The 24166-nt window shown below is 43.7% G+C and overlaps 1 protein-coding gene across 1 annotated transcript in view; it reads left to right on the plus strand.

Annotated features, from left to right (window-relative positions):
* LOC112233457 (nuclear pore complex protein Nup214-like) overlaps window positions 1-22891 on the plus strand; it is a 65675-nt gene extending 42784 nt beyond the window's left edge. The window contains 7 exon segments of the mRNA XM_042311735.1: window positions 9000-9067; window positions 9341-9521; window positions 11918-12085; window positions 13861-14032; window positions 16829-16983; window positions 20341-20374; window positions 22080-22891. Coding sequence (XP_042167669.1) covers window positions 9000-9067; window positions 9341-9521; window positions 11918-12085; window positions 13861-14032; window positions 16829-16983; window positions 20341-20374; window positions 22080-22125 — 824 coding nt within the window. The 3' untranslated portion in view covers window positions 22126-22891.
* Window positions 22892-24166: the final 1275 nt, after the last annotated feature.

The following is a 24166-nucleotide window of genomic DNA, read 5'->3' on the forward strand; positions in this document are numbered from 1 at the left end:
CTGTCATGTGCCTTTTACTGAGGAGTGGCTTCCGTCTGGCCACTCTACCATAAAGGCCTGATTGGTGGAGTGCTACAGAGATGGTTGTCCTTCTGGAAGGACACAGAAGAGTTTATTGCTCTGTCAGAGTGACCATCAGGTTCTTGGTCACCTCCCTGACCAAGGCCCTTCTCCCCCGATTGCTCAGTTTGGCTGGGCGGCCAGCTCTAGGAAGAGTCTTGGTGGTTCCAATCATCTTCCATTTAAAAATGATGGAGGCCACTGTGTTATTGGGAACCTTCAATGCTGCAGTAATGTTTTTGGTACCCTTCCCCAGATCTGTGCATCGACACAATCCTGTCTCGGAGCTCTACGGACAATTTATTCAACCTCATGGGCATGCACTGTCAACTGTGGGACCTTATATAGACAGGTGTGTGCCTTTCCAGATCATGTTCAATCAATAGAATTTACCACAGGTGGACTCCAAGTTGTAGAAACATCTCAAGGATGATCAATGGAAACAGGATGCACCTGAGCTCAATTTCGAGTGTCATAGCAAAGGCTGAATACTTACGTAAATAAGGTATTTCTGTTTTTATTTTTAATAAATATGCAAACATTTCTAAAAACATGTTTTCGCTTTGTCATTATGCTGTATTTTTGATTGATTTTTGAGGAATTTTTATTGCCATTTTAGAATAAGGCTGTAATGTAACATAATATGGAAAAACTCAAGGTGTCTGAATACTTTCCGAAGGCGCAGTATCTAGGGAACGAAGCAATGGGGCATCCTGATAAAGGCAGTTCTCAGTTACTCATCCAGTCAGAGCTGCTGCCAAAGTGCTTAAACTAATGTAGTTGTTTTCCCTCTGTGGGACTGAGCAGCATCATTAGGATGGGTATTTATCACGCCATTAGGATAATGGAGCTTAGAGAGAAGGCCACTACTCTCTGATGGTCTTATCCAGTCCAATCCCATCCATCCATCAGGGCCTGTTAGGATCTGCTGGTATTGGCTGGCAGACCATACTCCTCCATGGGTCATAGGCCTCTCTAAACCACTATGCTGGAGGAAATTGGCATTGACCACTGGTATAGGGTGGTCAGTTTTGTTTCACCTGGTACCGATCTGGTTAGGGTTGAGGATGGTGGTTAGCTGATCCCTGATCTTTACTTCTAGGGGTAAGCTCTACCTTGACCCTGTAAACCCAAGTATAAGCTAAACACTCTTTTAAAAAATATATATATATTTCACCTTTATTTAACCAGGTAGGCTAGTTGAGAACAAGTTCTCATTTGCAACTGTGACCTGGCCAAGATAAAGCATAGCAGTGTGAACAGACAACACAGAGTTACACATGGAGTAAACAATTAACAAGTCAATAACACAGTAGAAAAAAAGGGGAGTCTATATACATTGTGTGCAAAAGGCATGAGGGGGTAGGCGAATAATTACAATTTTGCAGATTAACACTGGAGTGATAAATGATCAGATGGTCACGTACAGGTAGAGATATTGGTGTGCAAAAGAGCAGAAAAGTAAATAAATAAAAACAGTATGGGGATGAGGTAGGTAAAAATGGGTGGGCTATTTACCGATAGACTATGTACAGCTGCAGCGATCGGTTAGCTGCTCAGATAGCAGATGTTTGAAGTTGGTGAGGGAGATAAAAGTCTCCAACTTCAGTGATTTTTGCAATTCGTTCCAGTCACAGGCAGCAGAGAACTGGAACGAAAGGAGGCCAAATGAGGTGTTGGCTTTAGGGATGATCAGTGAGATACACCTGCTGGAGCGCGTGCTACGGATTGGTGTTGTTATCGTGACCAGTGAACTGAGATAAGGCGGAGCTTTACCTAGCATGGACTTGTAGATGACCTGGTGCCAGTGGGTCTGGCGACGAATATGTAGTGAGGGCCAGCCGACTAGAGCATACAAGTCGCAGTGGTGGGTGGTATAAGGTGCTTTAGTGACAAAACGGATGGCACTGTGATAAACTGCATCCAGTTTGCTGAGTAGAGTGTTGGAAGCAATTTTGTAGATGACATCGCCAAAGTCGAGGATCTGTAGGATAGTCAGTTTTACTAGGGTAAGTTTGGTGGCGTGAGTGAAGGAGGCTTTGTTGCGGAATAGAAAGCCGACTCTTGATTTGATTTTCGATTGGAGATGTTTGATATGAGTCTGGAAGGAGAGTTTACAGTCTAGCCAGACACCTAGGTACTTATAGATGTCCACATATTCAAGGTCGGAACCATCCAGGGTGGTGATGCTGGTCAGGCGTGCGGGTGCAGGCAGCGAACGGTTGAAAAGCATGCATTTGGTTTTACTAGCGTTTAAGAGCAGTTGGAGGCCACGGAAGGAGTGTTGTATGGCATTGAAGCTCGTTTGGAGGTTAGATAGCACAGTGTCCAAGGACGGGCCGGAAGTATATAGAATGGTGTCGTCTGCGTAGAGGTGGATCAGGGAATCGCCCGCAGCAAGAGCAACATCATTGATATATACAGAGAAAAGAGTCGGCCCGAGGATTGAACCCTGTGGCACCCCCATAGAGACTGCCAGAGGACCGGACAACATGCCCTCCGATTTGACACACTGAACTCTGTCTGCAAAGTAATTGGTGAACCAGGCAAGGCAGTCATCCAAAAAACCGAGGCTACTGAGTCTGCCGATAAGAATATGGTGATTGACAGAGTCGAAAGCCTTGGCAAGGTCGATGAAGACGGCTGCACAGTACTGTCTTTTATCGATGGCGGTTATGATATCGTTTAGTACCTTGAGCGTGGCTGAGGTGCACCCGTGACCGGCTCGGAAACCAGATTGCACAGCGGAGAAGGTACAGTGGGATTCGAGATGGTCAGTGACCTGTTTGTTGACTTGGCTTTCGAAGACCTTAGATAGGCAGGGCAGGATGGATATAGGTCTGTAACAGTTTGGGTCCAGGGTGTCTCCCCCTTTGAAGAGGGGGATGACTGCGGCAGCTTTCCAATCCTTGGGGATCTCAGACGATATGAAAGAGAGGTTGAACAGGCTGGTAATAGGGGTTGCGACAATGGAGGCGGATAGTTTCAGAAATAGAGGCTCCAGATTGTCAAGCCCAGCTGATTTGTACGGGTCCAGGTTTTGCAGCTCTTTCAGAACATCTGCTATCTGGATTTGGGTAAAGGAGAACCTGGAGAGGCTTGGGCGAGTAGCTGCGGGGGGGGCGGAGCTGTTGGCCGAGGTTGGAGTAGCCAGGCGGAAGGCATGGCCAGCCGTTGAGAAATGCTTGTTGAAGTTTTCGATAATCATGGATTTATCGGTGGTGACCGTGTTACCTAGCCTCAGTGCAGTGGGCAGCTGGGACTTATTGCCGGGATGATACCAGTATTTCGATAGTCGTTAGTATCGTGACAAGGAAAACAAGGCAAATTTAACTTCTTTAGAAAACAGCCCTAATTTTGGAAACAAACATTGTTTATATCCTGAATCGCATTTATTTATTTTCCAAAATATAGACAAAATGTACATACTGCAGGTTTTTAAAGAACCAAGAGTTACTGTTTAAAATGTTCGCGCTACTGGTATTGTCACAACCCTACTATACATGTTAGCAAAAATTGCAGAACTGCAAATTACAGAAGATTCTATGTTTTGTTTGATTATGCAAATTATAGCATTTTAGCAACATCATAACTTATTATAATCTGTTCATATACACCCCCAGGAAGAATATAACACCCTTTTAAAATGTTTTTATTTTTTTTACATTTTCTGACAAACGAGCACTTAAATATGGTCATTTTCACATTTCATAAAGTCTTAGAAAGTATACATAATTCCCAAACAAGCGCATTTGTGAAAATTCGATAGCAATATAGAGTGGGAAAGCAGCCGTGCGTCTGGAAAATTAATAGACACTGCAGGAAATAATACCTAATAAAAACACCTCTCCTCCAGGACCAGAATCTATGGAGACCGGTGTGCCATAGCCAATCGGCGCTTCAGTAGGCCCTTATACAAATAACCCATTTGCTACACGGTCCTGCCATCATTCACTTTGAACTGTACTGTATGTTTACAGGCAGTAGCAACTGGCGACTTTAGATCATTAAAACGCATTCACCAAATTCCACAAAATACACCTGAATGGATTAAAAAAAAAAAAATGGAAATACCACAAGTTCTCTTACATTTTTTTTACTTTACAGTCCTATTGGTCAAACAACCATGAAAAGATAGGCTTTCTCTCCCTCAGTTATGCACATCAACAATAAGATCAACAACTAATGCTAGTCAGAGCGAGAGGAACTAAAATCAAATGAGGGAACATTCGATAAACCCTTTCAAACTTTTTCAGCTAGTTGGCCATCAGATTTTCCTTGATAAAAGATGGGTAGCCTGTTTGTCCATCTGCAGCTTGCCTGCCAATGCATATTTGGCCCAACCAAGCACCCAAGCTAACTGGCTAAAGTTGTCGAACTTGCTAGCTAGCTACTTCCAGACACAAAGAGAACACCTCACTCTGACTGTTTTACTCGCCCCAGCAGAGCTGATTATCTAGAGCGTTCGTGACTAACTATTACTTTTTTGCCTACATTTACTGACACTGGTCATATTCAGCGGGTGTTGCACGTTTGTAAGTTCATCAGTTATTTTGAACACTCAGATGAGTGCTCTGAAATTGGAGTAGATAATTTGCAAACGCAGGAGATATGATAACTGGATAACAGTTGTTCAGCATAGCTAGCTAGCAAAGCAAAGATATTTACATTTCTTGCTAGCTAACCAAATGACACCTGTATCTCTAGCTATGTAGGAACTGAAAAACGGTATGAGTGGAAAAAAGTCAGTCACTCACCCATTCCTCCAATGAAATGTCATCCTCCTAGCTAGCAAACATTAGGCTCTGTGTTTTGAGCATGCTACATAAATAGATATGCTAGCCTATTTGCCATGTTATGACTGACTTGGGATCATTGCTCTTGCTAGTTTGATTGTATTGACATTCCCAGCCTTCGTTACAGTTGTCTGTTTTTGTCCAGCATATTGAGTAACTGAAACTGAAACAGTGAATCCCAAATGGAGGCTGCAAACAATGTACCAGGCCAGCAATGATTTATAACCTGATAGTAATATTTTTTGGACTACCAAGAAATGTATTGGTAAATTATATTAATCATTCATTGAACTGTATCCATTTATTCTGCCAACAATGCCTTACTGTATGTAATGGAATGTTGAATCAAATCAAACCTATTTTTATAACCTCTTGTAACATTGGTTTTGTAGCATAAACTGGGAATTTTATATTTTTTACTGCTATGATTCTGTTTCATAATTGCAAAGTAGTTAAAACACTGTCAGTTCCACTTTGAGCCATTATTATGGCACCACGTTAAAAAATCATTTGAGTGGTAAAGTAATGTTGAGCCGGGAGTTGCCCTATTCCCAGGGATTCTCTGAATTCCCATCCATGCTAAGAGGTGCTGGGCCGCGGGAAGACAGTTGACCTGTCTGTGTGTGTCACAACAACTCAGCAGTTGCTGAAGCAATGTCTCGGTTCTGACTGTCCTAGGGCACTGTGTTCCCACCCAGATAGGCTTTCTGTTATATCATAGTGACAATGTGTCTGTCTGGCCATATGCATGTACTAATAGTGGAGATAGGCTTACACTTCAAAGCCACGTTGGGTTACTTTTTCATTTTAATTACACAAAGAATTGAATGTGGAAGCAGGGTTAGACATGCTGTCAAAGTGATGTGGTGAACAGGAAATCTGAACCAGTTATCTGTAACGGAGGAGGTTGTGATGGGGGTTAATTGAGCTCACTGGTGCGCATGGTCTGTACCACTGTCGGTGCCTTTGTCGGTCTTTACTGTATTAGATAGGCAATATGTGAGGAGAGCAACCCTTGGCCAGTAATTTATCCGCGGAGCCCCACAGCAGGTTAAACATGAATTAGGCCTACTTACCCTGCATCAGAGCACGCCTGGTCGACGTCGCTCTTAACAGAGCTGGATTAAGATGGTATAACCAAAGACCAGGCTACATTAAATCTGTCTTGAAACAGAGGAGGAACTGCCTGAACTTGTCTAATAAGAAAGCTCCATTTTACATCATAGACATGGAAGAAATCGGAGAGACTTTGGCTTTGCTCTGTAAGCCTAGGGGTGATTTCTCTTAACTCTATTAGCAGGTTGGTAGAGAGGGCAGTTAGGGGTATCTAAGGGAGTGTTAATAGCCAGGGTCATGTTTGTTTCTAAATGTCTTTGTGCAGGTCTGAGGTGACAGCAGCCAGTCTTATAGCCAACTAGCTACCAACGCCAGGACAGCAACAGGTGTTACACTATAAATGGCCCTAGAATTCCTATTGAGTCTGGATATGTGTTATGCATTCCCATGTATTATTTCTGTCCCCTTCACGGCTGGCTAGTTATTTCAGGCAGTATATTGTCAGCATAGCTATGTGAACTAGCAAAAGGGCTGCTGTTACATTTGATTTTGTTGCACGTCCGTCGTCCGCAAACTGCACAGGAACATTTGTGAATGTATTCGTTAATAAAAATTTATGTTGACTGTTCCCTAGGGCTGTCCCCGGGGGGAGAGGGGGGGAGGGGGGGAGAGACTTGTCACTTCTTTCGACCAATCGGCTGGTCCAAAAAAATATAGACACACCATATATAGACACACCTTATGTGATTTGATAAAATCAACTAAATATGTAGGCTACTGAGCTTGTCTGATGCTTTAAGCCCACTGTGAATACTTAACACACAAATGTCTCAAGGGAGCCAGAGATCAAGATAGCCTAACCAAAATAAATAAATATGTTCCCGAATCATCTCCTCCCTCTGCTGAGTCCGCCACTATGCTCTAGAAGTTGCCGGTAATAGGCTACAACCAGGGGTCGGTAACCTTTTTCCATTTGGAGTGCCAATTTATCTTTTCTACCAATCTGTGTGCCAGTTATGATTTTCATATGCACATTCTTGTGGAACAATTCAATTTATTTGAAAATAAAGTCTTCGTATCTCAAAATAGTTGTCATGTGATTAATAAAAATGATATCTAAATGAAAAGTTACTAAAAGTAACTTCTATTGCCATTGCCAACTATGTAAAAATGGCCTACCTGAAGCCAACAAATAAAAACATTGCGGCCTGCAGGTAGAAAATATCCTGATTAAAAAATAAATTACATTGGCTATTCATGGCCTGTCTGCAAGGAACTTCAAAAATTGTATCAACTATCAACTTGGTCCAGCCTGAAGCTTGCACTAACAAACTTGCAACATTGTATAAAATATTAAGGACCCTCAGTTTCCCGGGCCAGTGAGCTTCAGACAGACACAGCTGTAGTCTATTTGCTTAAGGGATAAGTAATCAGGTATGCCTATTTTAAGATGTTTCCACCGGTTCGGAGCATGACATTTTCCCCCCACTTTTTTCGAATGGGAGAGAGCTGGAAAGATTTTTCAAATAGGCTACATTGAGGAACTATTGGCATTCTCAATGGATGTAAAAACAGACTGAGTTTACTTGCTGTTTGCGGTGAAGAAAACATTCCTTTGACGCTCCACAGCTCAGTAGTGGTGGTGAGTTAAATCAGAAATACTATCAGATCCCCAAATGGGCACATTTATAAGCCTATGTTTGCCCCCAGGCCAGGTAGCCAAGGCCTACTTCTGTGTAATCAGGTACGTGTCCTTAATCAACATTGACAGGAGCCCTCCATACGAAACACAATGAATAAATGGACAACTCGTAAATGGAATGAGATAAACCAAAACTTGTTTCTCACAAGTGTAACCTAGGTTGTGCGCTCTGCAAACAACGTATCCACTCCGACAATGAGTGAACTGTAAAATATTGTAATATTGAACGCCTATATTGAATGCATTAACAGAAATGACTGTAACCAAACAAACATTGTAGATGATAAATGATGGGAATTAACAGTACATGTACTGCTGGTGATACTGGTGTGCCATCCCCGCGTTCTCCACAATGGATTAGTCCACTCAGACAGGCGTCAGTCAAGACATGTGCAATACATTTTTGTTGTTACAACTGCTCAACTAAAATATTCTCGATTGACCAACAGCCTATCAACCAAACAATCGACCAGTCGACTAAATGGAGTCAGCCATACTGTTTCTTTTATAGAAAATTAGCATACACAGTCAGAAGCATTTCATCTACGCCCTAAACTTGTTCACAAACAAGGTCACCACATGGAATAATTCAAGCCACAGTAAATGATACGGTGGGTGTCATGAATGAATGAGTCATTGCCAAGTCCCAGGTCCAGACTAAAGGCAGTCCCAGCATTAATTTGTAGACCTGTCCCCATACTCTGAGAGAATAACATTTTCATGTTCCGCCTGATTTATTATAGGGGAGTTGACTCTCGGCATGAGGGATTTAATGGACAGTCGTACAGCCCGCTTTCTAAAAGCCACCAATTTAAAGGGAAAACGAGCAGAGGCCCAGGCAAAAATGGAAGTGGAATAAAAGGGAAATGTGGAGTTGACTGGTGGAAGATATCCACCTATCCACCAGCCAGTATGCCTTTCTTTCTCACACGCGCAGGCACTCCCACACACACAGCTTACGCTCTGCCACACACACAGCATGTACGCATCCATCTAGAGTTTGTCAGAGGGCTTATCACACTGCATACATATCCAGTGTACATGGTGGCATTGTGTCAGAGATAAATGTGGGGATTTGTCTTTTTCTGCTCCACTGTCTTCCCCTCTCAGTCATCTATAACCTGCAAAGAAAATAGTTCTGTCGCCATAGTCTAATGCTGCTGGAACGAGACCATCCATAAAACTACTGCACTATCAGCGTACACACACACACACACACACACACACACACACAGTTCTGACTTCCTACCACTGTCATCATCGCTAACCTTAAATGACTGTACGTCTAAAGGGTAAATTGTGATAGTTTGCATGGTTGTATTGTACAGAGCCTGCTTAATGTATTTTATGTGCTACTTATTATTTTCTGTCCTCTTCCCTCCCAGCTTTCGGAAACTCCTCCACTACCTCAGTGTTCGGTCAACAGTCCAGTACTGGGAGTGTCTTTGGACAGGTAACATTCACATTTGACAGTGTGTACAAAATAGACAACCATCCTACCATTTTGATATGTAACACTTCAGGGAAAGACTCCCAAATGCCCCTCTTCAAATGTGCACACGCCGCACCACTCACATACACATGAGATGTATTATTGCATTTGGGTAAGAATCATGGAGAGAACTCATCAGGGAGGCTCATATGTACTTATTACTACATAACCAACACTGATCATTGTGACCTTGTTGTGACCGTGGCTGTGCACCCCTCCCCCTATCCTACCCAGCAGCAGCCATCCAGCAGTGGGGGTCTGTTTGGATCTGGCTCTGCCCCGGCTGCAGCCTCCCAGCAGGCAGGGGGAGGCTTCTTCAGTGGCCTGGGGGGCAAACCCAGTGAGGACGCCGCCAACAAGAACCCTTTCGGCACTGCCGCTGCCACCGGGGGCTTCGGACAGCCCAACCAGACAGGTGGGAGAACCAACAGTGGCCGAGAAGGGTTGTAGCAGAAAGGATGACTGATCTTAGATTTAAACTTCATGTTCAATTTTAAGACGGACGGGTGCAGTTATCATCAGCAGGGGGGAACCCTTTGATTGACATCCCTCTTGAAAAAGGATGACAAAGTCCACTGCAATAAATTCATAGCTCAAATATTTTTGCATTAATGTTATCAAGACTGATGTTTTCATGTGGGGGGAGGTAGCGAATATAATCATATTTTTTGTTTCTAAACACAGCCTGACGTAAATTGATTTTCCTCAGCATTATGCTGCGAGTCTTAATCTCATAAGCAGAGCAGTGATTTAGCCTGTTGCTGCTGGAGGCACTGACAGCGTATGTATCTGTGCTGTCCTATCTATGACACAACATGAGTCAACACAACACAACCATCCTCTATAGCTCCCGGTCATATGTTACTGCTCAACAGACTGGCATAGTTTTCCATAGCAAATAGGCTTGTATCTCTTGTTTTCTTATTCCTCTAATGCACATAAACTGCATCGAATCATCCATGTTTGTTCTGTAGATGAATGCTAATATGTTAATATTTTCTCAACCTTTGAGACCTTGAGGTGGTACGTGATTCATTTGTGTTAAACAATGTTAATGAAATCATTAGTCTGCTTTTCTTCCAAGCTATATTTCACTGTGGTACTGTACATGTAGGTTTGATGAGTAGAAATATCCACTTGAGCCACCCCCATTCTGTCCTCCTATGCCCTCTTTTGTTCCGAATTGAAATGGTGCAGTATTCTGATTATGGCTATGTGAATATGTATGACCCATTTCATAGGGACTATGTGATAGTATATCGCTTGTTTGCCCACGGCTTTGATTCTTATGAGATAAGTCATGCAATGGCACTCGTATGGCTTTTTATTACATTTTCCCTGAACATATTCTTACCCACATTTTCACCCATGTCTTTGCTGCATGCAGACCATTAGCTTTTAGTCAAATTCCTCAATTCCATTGTTTCTTGGACACAATCACCTTTAGGAAGAGCACTGCAAATGACTATTTTCCTTGAATAGCTCTTAACTGACAGTAGGCGTTGTGCCATGCTGCGTAATACATCAAGTGTCCGTCCCAATGTCTTCCACACACACCTAATACCATTTAGCCACATATCCCTCCTTGTCTCTATGATGAAAAGTGACCCCCTTTATCTGGTAGTCAGGTAACTTGTCTATGTAACCACCCAGCCACAGGAGAATCCATTTTGATTTGAAAGGTGATTATTTTATTTTCTCTCACGTTCTTTGCTTTCAAGTTACTATGTTGCAAATTGTTGAAGCGTGAAGTGCTAAATTGCTTCTCAAATGAGATTTCAGTGTTGCGTGTCATTTACACACAAGTACTTTCCATGCTCAGTATTACCATTATGGTGAAAGCCATTGTGCAAAAAAAGTATGAAAATGGCTCCTAGAAAAGAGTCTGGACTCTCTATGCGGATTTGATATATGATGTCTGGGACTTGGAAAAGATGTGTGAAATGAACATGAGCAGGAAACCTTAATTCGAAAACTAGAATTTAACGATCGGAAATTAGGCTTTTAAACATCTCTCCAGTGTCTCTATCAAAAAGAGAGGAAAGATTTACATGAGTATTGAAACATTGGCAGCGTTGACATGGGGGCCACATCTGCCAGTGCAGTCGGAACAGAAAGTGACCAGTGGGCTGTGAGGTTGCAGCTGATCCCAGGTCAGATGAAGAGGCCGACTTCCCAGCCGTTTAAAAGTGAGATGCACTGCACTGTGAAGATCAAAAGACAGAGGGAGACCTGGGTCAACCGGAAAGTGTGTTGTTCTCATGACACCCCCAAACAATATTCCACCACATCGTTCTAGAGATGAACATCTAATGAGCTTGGAGGGAGATGGATGGAGAGAAAGAGAAAGAAGTTAGGCGGCTGATTTTCTTCGCATAATTAGGATTTTGAAATGGATGTGTCTGAGTGAGGAATCATGGGCAGGAAAGAGAGCTCTGTGAAGCTGTCAATGGTTTCCCATAGTATTTTTTAGGCAGGATGCTTAGCTCAGTGGCGCTCTGTCTAGAAATCTTTTGGGTTCATTTTAACTCTTATGGGAAACACATGGTTGGTTTACTTTTGTGTAGAAACTCTTGTTTTCCTCTATATCTATTGGAAACACTAAGGCTGTTGACTTAACTATAAGTTAACTGGAACTGAGTACCGGCCCTTCAAATGTTCTGCTGCTTGAGTTCCTGCACCTCTTATAGAATATTAGCTCAAAACTATTGCACCTAAATATGAACAGTCCCAGCACTCAAAATGAGTACAGGCACCTATTTCAGTTTAGCACTGCTATAAATCCACTGTTAACCTCTGTTTGTCCTAAAGGAGGAACTACCCTGTTTGGGAACAGCGGGGCCAAAACCTTTGGCTTTGGCTCCCCAGCGTCAACATTCGGAGGGGGGGAGCAGGCGGCCAGTGGAACCTTCAGCACGGGAGGGGGGAGTGTGGCCGCTCAGGGGTTCGGCTCCTTCTCCACCCCCACCAAACAAACAGGTAGGCTACACCCTCACCCCAAAACAAGTGACAAGTCATCCAGCTCTGTCGACCCCAGACTTTTGTGCCCATGGTAATGTACTGTATATATTCAAAAGTGTTATCCAACAATGTTACAAATTACCCTTCTTTTGTTAGCCGCACTTCTTCTTGACACACTGCCCGCTTAACCGAAGTCAGCATGGATGCACCCGGTCAGCCACCAGGAGTCGCTAGGCACAATGGGACAACGATATCCCGGCTGCCCAAACCCTCCCCTGACCCGGACGATGCTGGGCCAATTGTCTGCCGCCTCATGGGTCTCGGTCGCGGCCGGCTGCGACACAGTCCGGAATCGAACCCGGGTCTGTAGTTAAGCCTCTAGCACTATGATGCAGTGCCTTGGGCCTCCCGAGTGGCGCAGCGGTCTCTTTACAATACCTTCTACCCTCTGTGAACGCATTCCCCATCACTATCCCCTCCAGTCTCTTTGACTGTAATAGTAACAGCCATTTACATTCTTGGCTCCGTCTCTGATGTTGTCCTGTCCGCCTCGGGCTGTTGATGCGGCGGGCGGCTCTGTGATGTGTGAGGGTCAGAGAGAAAGGCAGGTGGTTGTGGATGAACACTCCACACACGCATCACTTCCTCTTTGGCCCTGTGGCAGCAGCAGATCCACTCCCTGCAACCTCAGCTGCCGCCACTGCTTGCTCCCCAAGGAGAGACTCACTCTGTACTCCTTTATCATCTGAGTTACAGCTACAGTCACATTATCTCTCTCTCTCTGCCAGTACAGCACTAGTGGATCATGGTTAGGCTACATTCCACAATGTAGCATCTTTCCGAGCTAATGAACAGTCTTGGCGTCTACTTGGCTAAAGAAGTCAAAGCATCAATCAATTTAGTCAACGCAGTTATATTTCCTCAATTTAGCAAATAATATAGCATATCTTAGCAATTAGGGTCATAGCGTTCCCCAAAAGTTAGCACCACTGCAGTTTTGTCTTGGCATTTTACTCAGCTAGCTATATAGCAGTAGCATCTACCCCTAAACTCTTCTGGTCATATTCACAAAGCATCTAAGAATAGGAGTGCTGATCAAGGATCAGGTCATCCCTCTTATTCATTACCTGATCATAGATTAGCACTCTTACTCTGAGATGCTTTATTAGTACGGAACCTGTGTCTTTTTGGTACTGCTGTCACTTCTATAGCTACTATCACTGGCCAGGGTCCAAGGAATGTAATCCCATTACATTAACCCAATCAATTATTCACTGGTCCGTGCTCGTAGCCAGGCTGTCATTTCAGTGATCCCCTCTGTTTATGACTCTCTTTTCATCCCAAAGAGTGTGTGGCTGGAAATTGATTCCCATCAAGCCCTCATAGCCACAGTTGTGTGTGTGTGTGTGTGTGAGTGAGTGAGAGAAAGCTGTTGTCCCTGAACAGAAATGGAGGTGTTGTAGAGCAAATAAAAACTTTATTAATCATGTTGGGGCTGTTAGTTTCAGGGCAACAGCAGGTGTGACATACACATCCATCAAAGTTGAGGAAGAATATAAACATTGCCTGTGTTTGCTTCTATTTTTGAAGTATTTACTTATGTATGGTTAGTATTAGACTGTGGTAAGTGTCCCCTGAGACATTCTGTCCTGCCTGCCCATCTCAACGAATTCAAGAATATTGCTCATATACGTGTCAGCTTTATTCATGTAACCGTCCCGCTCACGTATTGTTATCAAATCAAAGTCAGCCAACTTACTCTTCCTCACACCCCTCTATCTGTATCCCTTCAGGTGGTTTTGGGAGCGCCCCTGTGTTCGGTAGCCCCCCTGCTTTCGGGGGCTCCCCAGCGTTTGGGGGGTCAGCAGCGTTTGGCTCGACCCCGTCCTTCAGCAGTCCCATGGGCTCCTCAGCCAGCAAGGTGTTTGGAGAGGGCACGGCAGCCGCCAACGTGGGAGGATTCGGGTAAGAGAGACACCCCTCTTAGACATTTATTGGATATGCAGAGTGAGATGTTTTGTATTGTTCTAAAATGACAGTGTAGAAGATCTCAATATTCTTGATAATACTGACCATAAAGGCTGTAGAATGTCTTGCAAAGTTTTTATGCATTTGCTGTTGGTTATTGGTTATTGTCTTGATTTTGTTATGTATAGGGGCGGCGGGTAGCCTAGGGGCGGCGGGTAGCCTAGGGGCGGCGGGTAGCCTAGGGGCGGCAGGTAGCCTAGGGGCGGCGGGTAGCCTAGGGGCGGCAGGTAGCCTAGGGGCGGCGGGTAGCCTAGGGGCGGCAGGTAGCCATGGGCGGCAGGTAGCCTAGGGGTTAGAGCGTTGGGCCAGTAACCGAAAGGCTGCTAGTTCGAATCCCCGAGCTGACAAGGTAAAAATCTCTCATTCTGCCCCTGAACAAGGTTGTACCTAGGCCATCATTGTAAATATGAATTTGTTCTTATCTGACTTCCCTAGTTAAATAAAGTTTACATTTTTAAAAAACTATGATTAAGGTTGACAAATTAAAGGAAAGCAATATAGGGACGAGGGGCTTTAGCCATTCCAACTGAGAGCACGCTGACACCTCCTAGCCACTGTTTTCATATTAACACACGGATTTTGTCACCAACACTCCCTGATAAGTAAATAATACCTTGCTAACCACCAACCTCCTTTCTCAATTTGGGGCATAATACCCTAAACCCTGCTCGTCTACACTGGCACACGTTAATGAGCTTGACATTTAATTTAGAAAAGTCCACAGTAGATGAGTATTAAAGATTTACTTACTGCATTTACATTAAGTATTTCTGGTATTTGTTTATCACTATACATCAGGGGATGGAAATCAGTCAGCTATAACCACCCAGACCTCCTGCAGAGTCAACCTTTGTTCTGAATTTAACCTCAACCCTCATTGTACAATAATGGGAGAAAATGGGATTATTCCTTCATCCCCTCCCACTCAGCTCCCTCTCCCCCTGGAGCAGCCCCCGGCATGTGCAGGCCTGCTGAGGCGTTGGGCACCTCTGCCAAGCCCCAAACCACAGAGGCATGCAGAGCTAGATTATTCCAGATAATCCCACTCTGAGGTCATACCGCCAGCAGATTAAGATGGGCTAGTTCCCCCTTCTCTCTAGCCTCCCTCTCTCTCTCTCCCCCTGGGGTTGTTGTATTAGGCACAGGTCTTCTAGAGGGAATTGCCAACTAAACCCCCACCCCTCAATTCTCTACCACACACTCTACACACACACACACTTTACACCCTCTGCCTCGGGTCCTGTTGGCTGCAGGGAGATGGGAGCTAGCCTTGCCGTGCGTGAACTCATCTCTGTTTTTCTTCTTCTCCTCCCATTCTCTCACTCCTTTCCCTATTTAAGTTGTCAGGGTTTCATCCTATTGGGCTGTCAGATGGCAGCAGGCCAAGTGGCTTGGTGTTTTCATTCATTCCCTTCCTCCATTCAGTCACACTTGTTTTTTTAAATTGTGTTATTATGTCAGGACTCGTGAGGAAAAACATTTTTGCAGTCTCTCACTTGTTATCACCCCGCCGTCTTGTTTACAAGGAGAAATATTGATAAAGTTGTTTACGAATACCGGTCCTAGTTTTGTTTTCCAAACCCGTGCAAATATTTCTTGAAAGATGGTTTCGATGATACAGTATTTCATGACTCCCCACAACCAGTAAATGTCACCCTCCCTATCTTTTTAAAGTGGCTCCTCAATTTAGTAGTTTGCCGTACCTAGTGATGAGGCGATTGACCCAAGGGCGGTAGAGGTGGGCGGGCTGAGCAGAAAAAGATTGGCTCCTGTATTAGGGTCAGAGGTCAGCCTTTATTTCTGTCCAGGGGTCTACCCATGCTGCCTCCAAGATTAAAACCAGCAGAGCAACTGAGCTGGCTGGACGGCCCGGACTATTCTCTACCCCTCTCTCACTATCCCTCTATATTCCCGCTCTCTTCTTTCATGTCTTTATTCGTCTGTCTATTTTTCCTCTTCCCCTCTCTCTCTGTCTCCTCTGACTATTGCAACACACTTATTACATATGCACATAGTATAGTATGTCTCTCCTTCACTCGTCCTCATCTCTCTACTGATGTTTGATGACTCTAGTCAAATAATCCTGGTTCGGTTGTGTGACTGGCACTGGTCTTGTCTGTCTCGCTCAGGGCACCTGAAGCCTCTGTCAGAAGTAGCTTCCCCTCACGCTGTTCTACTACATTTAAACTCAGTAAAACATCAAACAAACTCTGCTCTCTGACTGTGTCGCAGCTTCCACACACAGATCCCAGATCAGTAGGGGAAGAGCCGTGGGAGCATTAGCGACTTATTCCATTGTCATTTAAATCAAGGCTTATTGCAATATGCTTTGATGTAATGGGCTCTGATATTATTCCAGGCTGTTCCACTGCATATTTTAGGTTACCTCTCCTCTCTGGGTTAGAATGGTAATGGGAACAGAGTAGAGTGACTGGGGTAGTGTGCTAAACTAGCTGTACTAAACAGTCTACAGACTGGAGGGAGAGGGAGTTAAGGAGCACAGAGCATAGTAATTCTTCCTCAGACTGTATGGTCTCAGGACTGACGTAGACATAGTATTATAATGTGGATGTAAACGGACCAGTGCCTCAATAACGTAAGAAATCAAATGTACCAATGGTTATTCAACACATTTCCATGAAATGTTTATTAGGCTATTGTTAGACTGTAATATTGAATATTCAGTCTTTTTAATGTTTTTAATCTTTTATGTGCATTTCTCTTCCTTCACAGCTTTGCTTCCACTCAACAAAGCACACTGTCGTTTGGTGCTCTGGCCAACCAGAGTGCCCCATCATTTGGTAACCTGGCCCAGCAGCAGCAGGGGTCAGGGTTCGGAGCTCCTCAACCCAGCGGCTTCTCTGGGTTCGGACAGCAGGGAGGAGGAGGTGAGTAGTAATATCTCACCCGTTCAGTTTTTTTTCAGATCATTGCATGGGAACGCTGCTCCAGATTATCCAGATGCACCCCAAGCCTTAATTGACCATTTCTCTTCCCTCCCCTCCCTATTCTTGTGACTAAACTGTATGAAGAGTCCAACCCCCAGTTTAGTAATTTCTGCCCCTGCAGTCTCCTCCCCACTCCCCCAGCCACGCTAATAAGGAAAAATAAACAAGGTCCTTGTTTGAAGCCTTGCCAGTGAGTCCCTTCCCCTATTCCCCTGAAGTAAAGCCACTGTTTTTTTAATGTAACCTTTATTTAACTGGGCAAGTCAGTTTAGAACAAATTCTTATTTACAATGACGGCCTGCCTTGGGGCAGAACGACAGATCTTTACCTTGTCAGCTCGGGGATTCGATCCAGCAAACTTTCGGTTACTGGCCCAACGCTCTAACCACTAGGCTACCTGCCGCCCCATCCTAAGACCATTATTGGCTGTTTTAAATATCAGTCATTTAGCCTAGTGGCTAATACTATCCCCAGCACTCTGTCTGCTGTGCAGTACAACAGGGCCACAAGATGTAGCACTAGGTTCATTCTAGGCTAGGCTAGCCGTGGGGATGGTGGAATCCCACAAGTGGCTTCCTATTAACGCACATTCCTACTGCGGTCACATGCCGCCATGCAAGTTATCTTTTTTGTTTGTATATGGCAGTTTTCTCAAGATGGGAAGAGGAGGGTGGGAAGAACTCTTTCAGCATCTTACACTGAACGAAAATTTAAATGCAACATGTAAAATGTTGGTCCCATGTTTCATGAGCCAGAAATGTTCAAGAAGATGATTAAACAGCATGATCATTACACAGGTGCAGGGGCAATAAAAGGCCACTCTAAAATGTGCAGTTTTGTCACACAACACAATGTCACAGATGTCTCACGTTTTGAGGGAGCGTGCATTTGGAATGCTGACTGCAGGATAGTTCACGAGAACTGTTTCCAGAGAATTCTCTACCATAAGTCGCCTCCAACGTTGTTTTAGAGAATTTGGCAGTACATCCAACCGGCCTCACAACCGCGGACCACGTGTATGGTTTTGTGTGGGTGAGCGGTTTGCTGATGTCAATGTTGTGAACAGAATGCCCCATGGTGAAGTTATTGCATTGGCAGGCATAATCTACGGACAACGAACACAATTGCATTTTATCGGTTGCATATTAAATGCAGAGGTACCGTGATGAGATCCTGAGGCCTGTTATGAGGCCCATTTTTTTGTAAGGTAGAGTACCAGTCAAAAGTTTGGTCACCTACTCATTCAAGGGTTTTTCTTTATTTTTTACTATTTTCTACATTGTAGAATAATCGTGAAGACCTCAAAACTATGAAATAATACATGGAATCATGTAGTAACCAAAAAAGTGTAAAACAAATCTAAATATATTTTAGATTTTAGAGTCTTCAAAGTAGCCACCCTTTGCCTTGATGACTGCTTTGAACACTCTTGGTATTCTCTCAACCAGTCTTGAAGGAGTTCCCACATATGCTGAGCACTTGTTGGCTGCTTTTCCTTCACTCTGAGGTCCAACTCATCCCAAACCATCTCAATTGGGTTGAAGTCAGGTGATTGTGGAGGCCAGGACATCTGATGCGGCACTACCATCACTCTCCTTCTCAATCAAATAGCCCTTACACAGCCTGGCGGTGTGTTTTGGGTCATTGTCCTGTTAAAAAACAAATGATAGTCCCACTCAGATTTAACCAGATGGGATGGTATTGCTGCAGAACACTGGTAGCCATGCTGGTTAAGTGTACCTTTTTGAATTCTAAATCAATCACAGACCGTGTCACCAACAAAGCACCCCCATACCATCACACTTCCTCCTCCATGCTTCACGTGGGAACTACACATGCGGAGATCATCCGTTCACCTACTCTGCGTCTCATAAAGACACAGCGGTTGGAACCAAAAATCTCAGTTGGACTCATCACACCAAAGGACAGATTTCCACCGGTCTAATGTCCATTCCTCGTTTTTCTTGGCCCAAGCAGGTCTCTACTTCTTATTGGTGTCCTTTAGTGGTATCTTTGCAGCAATTTGACCATGAAAGGCCTGATTCACGCAGTCTCCTCTGAACAGTTGATGTTGAGAAGTGTATTTTACTTGAACTCTGTGAAGCATTTATTTGGGCAGCAATTTCTGAGGCTGGTAACTAATTAACTTATCTTCTGCAGCAGAGGTAACTCTGGGTCTTCCTTTCCTGTGGCGGTCCTCATGAGAGGCAGTTTCGTCATAGCGCTTGATCGTTTTTGTGACCGCACTTCAAGAAACTTTCAAAGTTCATGAAATGTTCTGAATGGAATGACCTTCATGTTTTAAAGTAATGATGAACGGTCGTTTCTCTTTCCTTATTTGAGCTGTTGTTGCCATAATATGGACATGGTATTTTACCAAATAGTGCTATCTTCTGTATACCACCCCTACCTTGTCACAACGGCTTAATGGCTCAAACGCATTAAGAAGGAAAGAAATTCCACAAATTCACTTTTAACAAGGTACACCTGTTAATTGAAATGCATTCTAGGTGACTACCTCATGAAGCTGGTTGAGTGAATGCCAAGAGTGTGCAATGCTGTCATCAAGGCAAAGGGTGGCTGCTTTGAAAAATCTCAAATATATTTTGATTTGTTTTTTGGTGAGTACATATGTGTTATTTCATAGTTTTGATGTCTTCACTATTATTCTACAATGTAGAAAATATATAAAAAATATAAATCATTGAATGAGTAGGTGTGTCTAAACTTGACTGGTACTGTATCTGTGACCAACAGATGCATATCTGTATTCCCCAATCATGTGAAATTCATAGATTAGGGCCTATTTCAAATCCTGTTAGGTCTAGAGGAAGCAATCACATTATTATGGTTTGTGTTGGCACCCAAGTGGTTGACTGGCTCTGGAACAGAGGTAATAAGGTGGAAGTAGTAGTAACTCACCCAGGTTTCTCTCTGTGTTATTCAGTCAACATTTTAGAGTCATTTTAAATAGTCTCTACTGATAATTCTATCTAGATCAAGGGTGTTAAACAAATCGGGGGTGGCAGGCAACTCAATAAAATTTAAAATGACTAAAACCAAATTGAAACTGTAGAAATTATACTGAACCTACATTCATACAGTTTCTTGACTGTGTCCAGCTGGCTAATAATCACTGAAATGAAAGCTAGACAGTCAGAGCACTGAAAATACCCCACAAAAATTGCACATTTTGACGACAAGGAAATCTAACCATTTTTCAGTGCCCCTGGGGCAAAAAGAGTTTGATCTAAATTAAGTGTGTTTTGTTTTTTTGTGTCTATTTTTTTGTTGCAGGCTTTGGGTCTGCTGGCGGTTTTGGATCGAATCAGTAAGTATCACTCCTCTTTGTGTGTGTGTGGATGGGTGTTTGGTGAGTGTATACATTTGTATGTTGAGTGTTTGAACCCTCCCTATACGCACTCGCTTGTGTCTCTGGCAGTAGCGTGTGAAGGAAAAGTGTGACCACAGCCCACTTATAAGAATCTGATGGGCAGCACGAATTCATAACAAGCTGCCCTATATATCATCCCTCCTTCCCCCCTTTGTCTCTCCTGTACCTTATTCAACCCTCACCATTCTCATCTCTAACACCACTGATCTCCTCACCCTCGAGGCCTCACCCCAGACACTCGCCTACTCGAGCCGCTTCCCCCTCTTTGCTCTCCTTTTCCCCCTACCTCATCTACCACTCTCCTTTTCCCCCTACCTCTTCCCTTTCTCCCTCATCCCTCCTTTATCTCTGCCCTCCCTCCCTCTCTCCCATCCTGCCTCCTCCCTCCCGCTCTCTCCCTCCCCTCTCTCCCTTCCTGCTTCTCACTCTCTCTCCCTTCCTGCTTCTCACTCTCTCTCCCTTCCTGCCTCCTCCCTCTTCCCTTCCTGCCTCCTCCCTCCCTCTTTCTCTCTCCCCTCCTGCTTCCTCCCTCTTCCCTCCTTTTCCTCCTCCCACTCTCCTGTGCCTCCTCTCATTGTGCTGCTGTGTCACATGGCCCCTGTGTATCCCCCAGGGTGCATTGCAGTGGAATGCGATCTGAAGTGCTCAGGAGAGTGTGGCAACACGGCCCAGCTCAGTCATTCACACGCTGTTAGATAAGCTCCTCTGTCTCCCTCCGTTCCGCTTCACCCTCCCCCTCCTCTTCTCTCTGTTCTTGTCTTCTATTGCTTGCTTTCTCTTCCTCGTCCCTCCTTTAACACCCCCACTTCTGACCTTGCTCCCTCCCTCATCCCCTCCTAATTCTCCTTCTCACTCACTCTCCTTCTTCCTCATCGTACCCATTTTATAATTGTTGATGAGAGCAAAATGCTGCCAAATGCTCTCAGATGGGTCCTCTGTGTATGTTTTAGTTTCATTTGATGCAACTAGAATGTATATGCTTAAAGAAACATGGTTTATATTAATACTCTGACACAAGCAAGCATTGCGGTTTTTTTTTTTTTAATAAGTCTTGATGTCATTCTGAATACATTTTCATGAGGCAGTGTTTTCATGTAGACAGAATTTACAGTACATAACAGCAGCTATATGTAGTTCTTAAGTGAAGTTAATTTCATTCCCCCCTCCGTCCCATAGAAACTGATGCCCCTCTTCGTGTAGCTGCATCCTAGTATGACTCTAAATACCTGGACATATCTCAAGTGCCTCTCATCACTCTTCCTCCTTCTAGTCCCATTCCTACTTTCTTCTCTCCACCTACCTGAGTTCTCCCCCTCGCCCACCTATCTCAACCCTCTCTCTCCTTCTCTGTTCCACCCATCCATTTACGCCTTCATCTTCCCTTTTTAGTGTGCTATGTGTTGATATGTATCGTGTGCCCTCCAGGACTCCCTCCTCATATATGTTGTATGTCCCTGTGTATACAGTACGTACATCCCTCACAGTACTGTCAGACAGCAGTAGTATTCCTCATAATCATCAGTCAGCAGGGCAAGGCAGGGCCTAAGGGGAAAAGTCCAAACCATCACATAAGGTAGCTAACTTTCCAAGCAGAATTTAGTTTTTTTTTTCTTTTGTCTTCAATGTTTGTTTTTTTCTTCAGATCATCTTCTCAAACGTTTGGAGCCGGTCCGGGTTGGAGAAGCTAGTTTTTGTTGACCCCCCTCCCCCATGCCCCCAGGCGAGTGCACCCCTGGTGTGTGTGACCAGCAACACTGCTCTCTGCAATCAAGCTCTTTGAGTAGACTACACCTAAAGGGAGAAGGGGGAGGAAGGGTGCGCAGGTTGGGGGTGGAAGAAAGGGGGGTTGAGGTGAGACAGTCCAAACTAGTTGTAAAGTATGTAGACTGATCTTATAGACCATCGTAATAGTCTTACGTCAAGTACATCAGGGGTGACTACCATGTGGAATGTGTATTTGGATGAGTGAATTTACATTTTGTGTGTGTTTTTCAAATCAGAACAGTTGGCTGTAACGCTATAATAGATTTGTTCATCCATATGAACTTTGTTTTCCTCTAAAATAATTCTGCAGTTCATAATTGAGCCTCATTCTCACATATTTTGAATCTGGGAAAGTTTTAAACTTTTAATTGAAGTTTTAAGATATCTTATATTCCAAGCTTTAGTAGTTCTGATAAGAATCAGTTCTTAATGTTTCTCGAAATATGTCTTGTCTCACTAAATGGAGTAGAAAATACCATCCTCTGCAACAATAATTCATAATTTACTGACTCCAGGCAAGACTTCGGCAGGTCGTTGATAGAAGTATCAACTCTTGATTGCGTACAATGAACTGCAATATGAGAAAATATTTTGCTTTTTATAATGCCTACTGCTGGTACCCCCATTCCTATAAATATGTATATTTTATACATGGAAAATGGGAAATAAACTTGGCAATTCTCAAATCTGTATCTAATGTAGTCTCTCTTTTTTTGACAACGCACTGAAGATGAGCACTAATTGATTGCCTTTTATTGTTTTAATGATGACAGCCTCTGGCTATTTTCCTATTGCCTTTGTGTCTGTTTTATTTATTTTTTATTTAACTAGGCAAGTCAGTTAAGAACAAATTCTTATTTACAATGACGGCCTACCGCGGCCATATCCTCCCCTAACCCGGACGACACTGGGCCAATAGTGCCCCACCCTATGGGACTCCCGATCATGGCCTGTTGTGATACAGCCCGGAATCAATCCAGGGTCTGTAGTGATGCCTCTAGCACTGCAATGCAGTGCCTTAGACTGCTGCGCCACTCGGGAGTCTGTCTGTCTGCTTATTAAACAGAAGATTTCATATATGATTAGCTTGCTGTTTAACAATTAGATGTCTTTGGACTAAATACTTTACTGTCTATTGTATCCGTGGGGAAAATTTGTTGCAGTATCATGTAAGTTGAATTAATTACATCAATTAAATACATCATCAACCTTGAATTAAGAGTATTTGAATCAGAGAAGAGCTGCTGAAGAGGGTTGTCTCTGGCATTAGCTGGCGAAAATTAATTAATTGAATGCAGCAAAAGTAAGGTAAGGGAGCTCCAGGCGGGTGGAGGAATTCACTGGCCCTTATTAATTATTAGACATTTGGATGTAAGCCTAAGACATTGCAGGAATGAGTGTATAGTGAAAAGAGGGGTGCTATTGTTTTGTAGTGGTATCTGGTCTTTGTGGCTGTCACCAGAATGCCATCCATGGTCACCGCAATTGAGAATGTCACCGTCGCTCTGTCCCATTAACTCTGGCGGGCCTGGCAATGGGGGGAATGTTGCAAGCCCGGACACTCAAGTGATTGGGGAATGTTGCAGTCACAACATGTGATCTAGAGTCCTAGCTTCCCACTGTAACAGTTGGATTTATCCTCCCCTGTTTGCTAGGATATGATTGGTCACACACACTGTGTTCAGGGCAGATAATATTAGAGATGGATAACAGTCAGTGCTATCAGAGGTAGGCAAGACTAGAGAGAGGGAGTTACATTTGTATTGGACTTCTGGATGTTTTCTACCGCTTATCTTTCATACTAATGTACAGTACCAGTCAAGTTTGGAGACACCTACTCATTCCAGGGTTTTGCTTTATTTTTACAATTTTGTAGAATAATGGTGAAGACATCAAAACTATGAAATAACACATGGAAACATATATTAACCAAAAAAGTGTTTAACAAATCCAAATATATTTGAG

Source organism: Oncorhynchus tshawytscha, linkage group LG33 (assembly GCF_018296145.1).
Source record: "Oncorhynchus tshawytscha isolate Ot180627B linkage group LG33, Otsh_v2.0, whole genome shotgun sequence".
NCBI classification, from domain to species: Eukaryota; Metazoa; Chordata; class Actinopteri; order Salmoniformes; family Salmonidae; genus Oncorhynchus; species Oncorhynchus tshawytscha.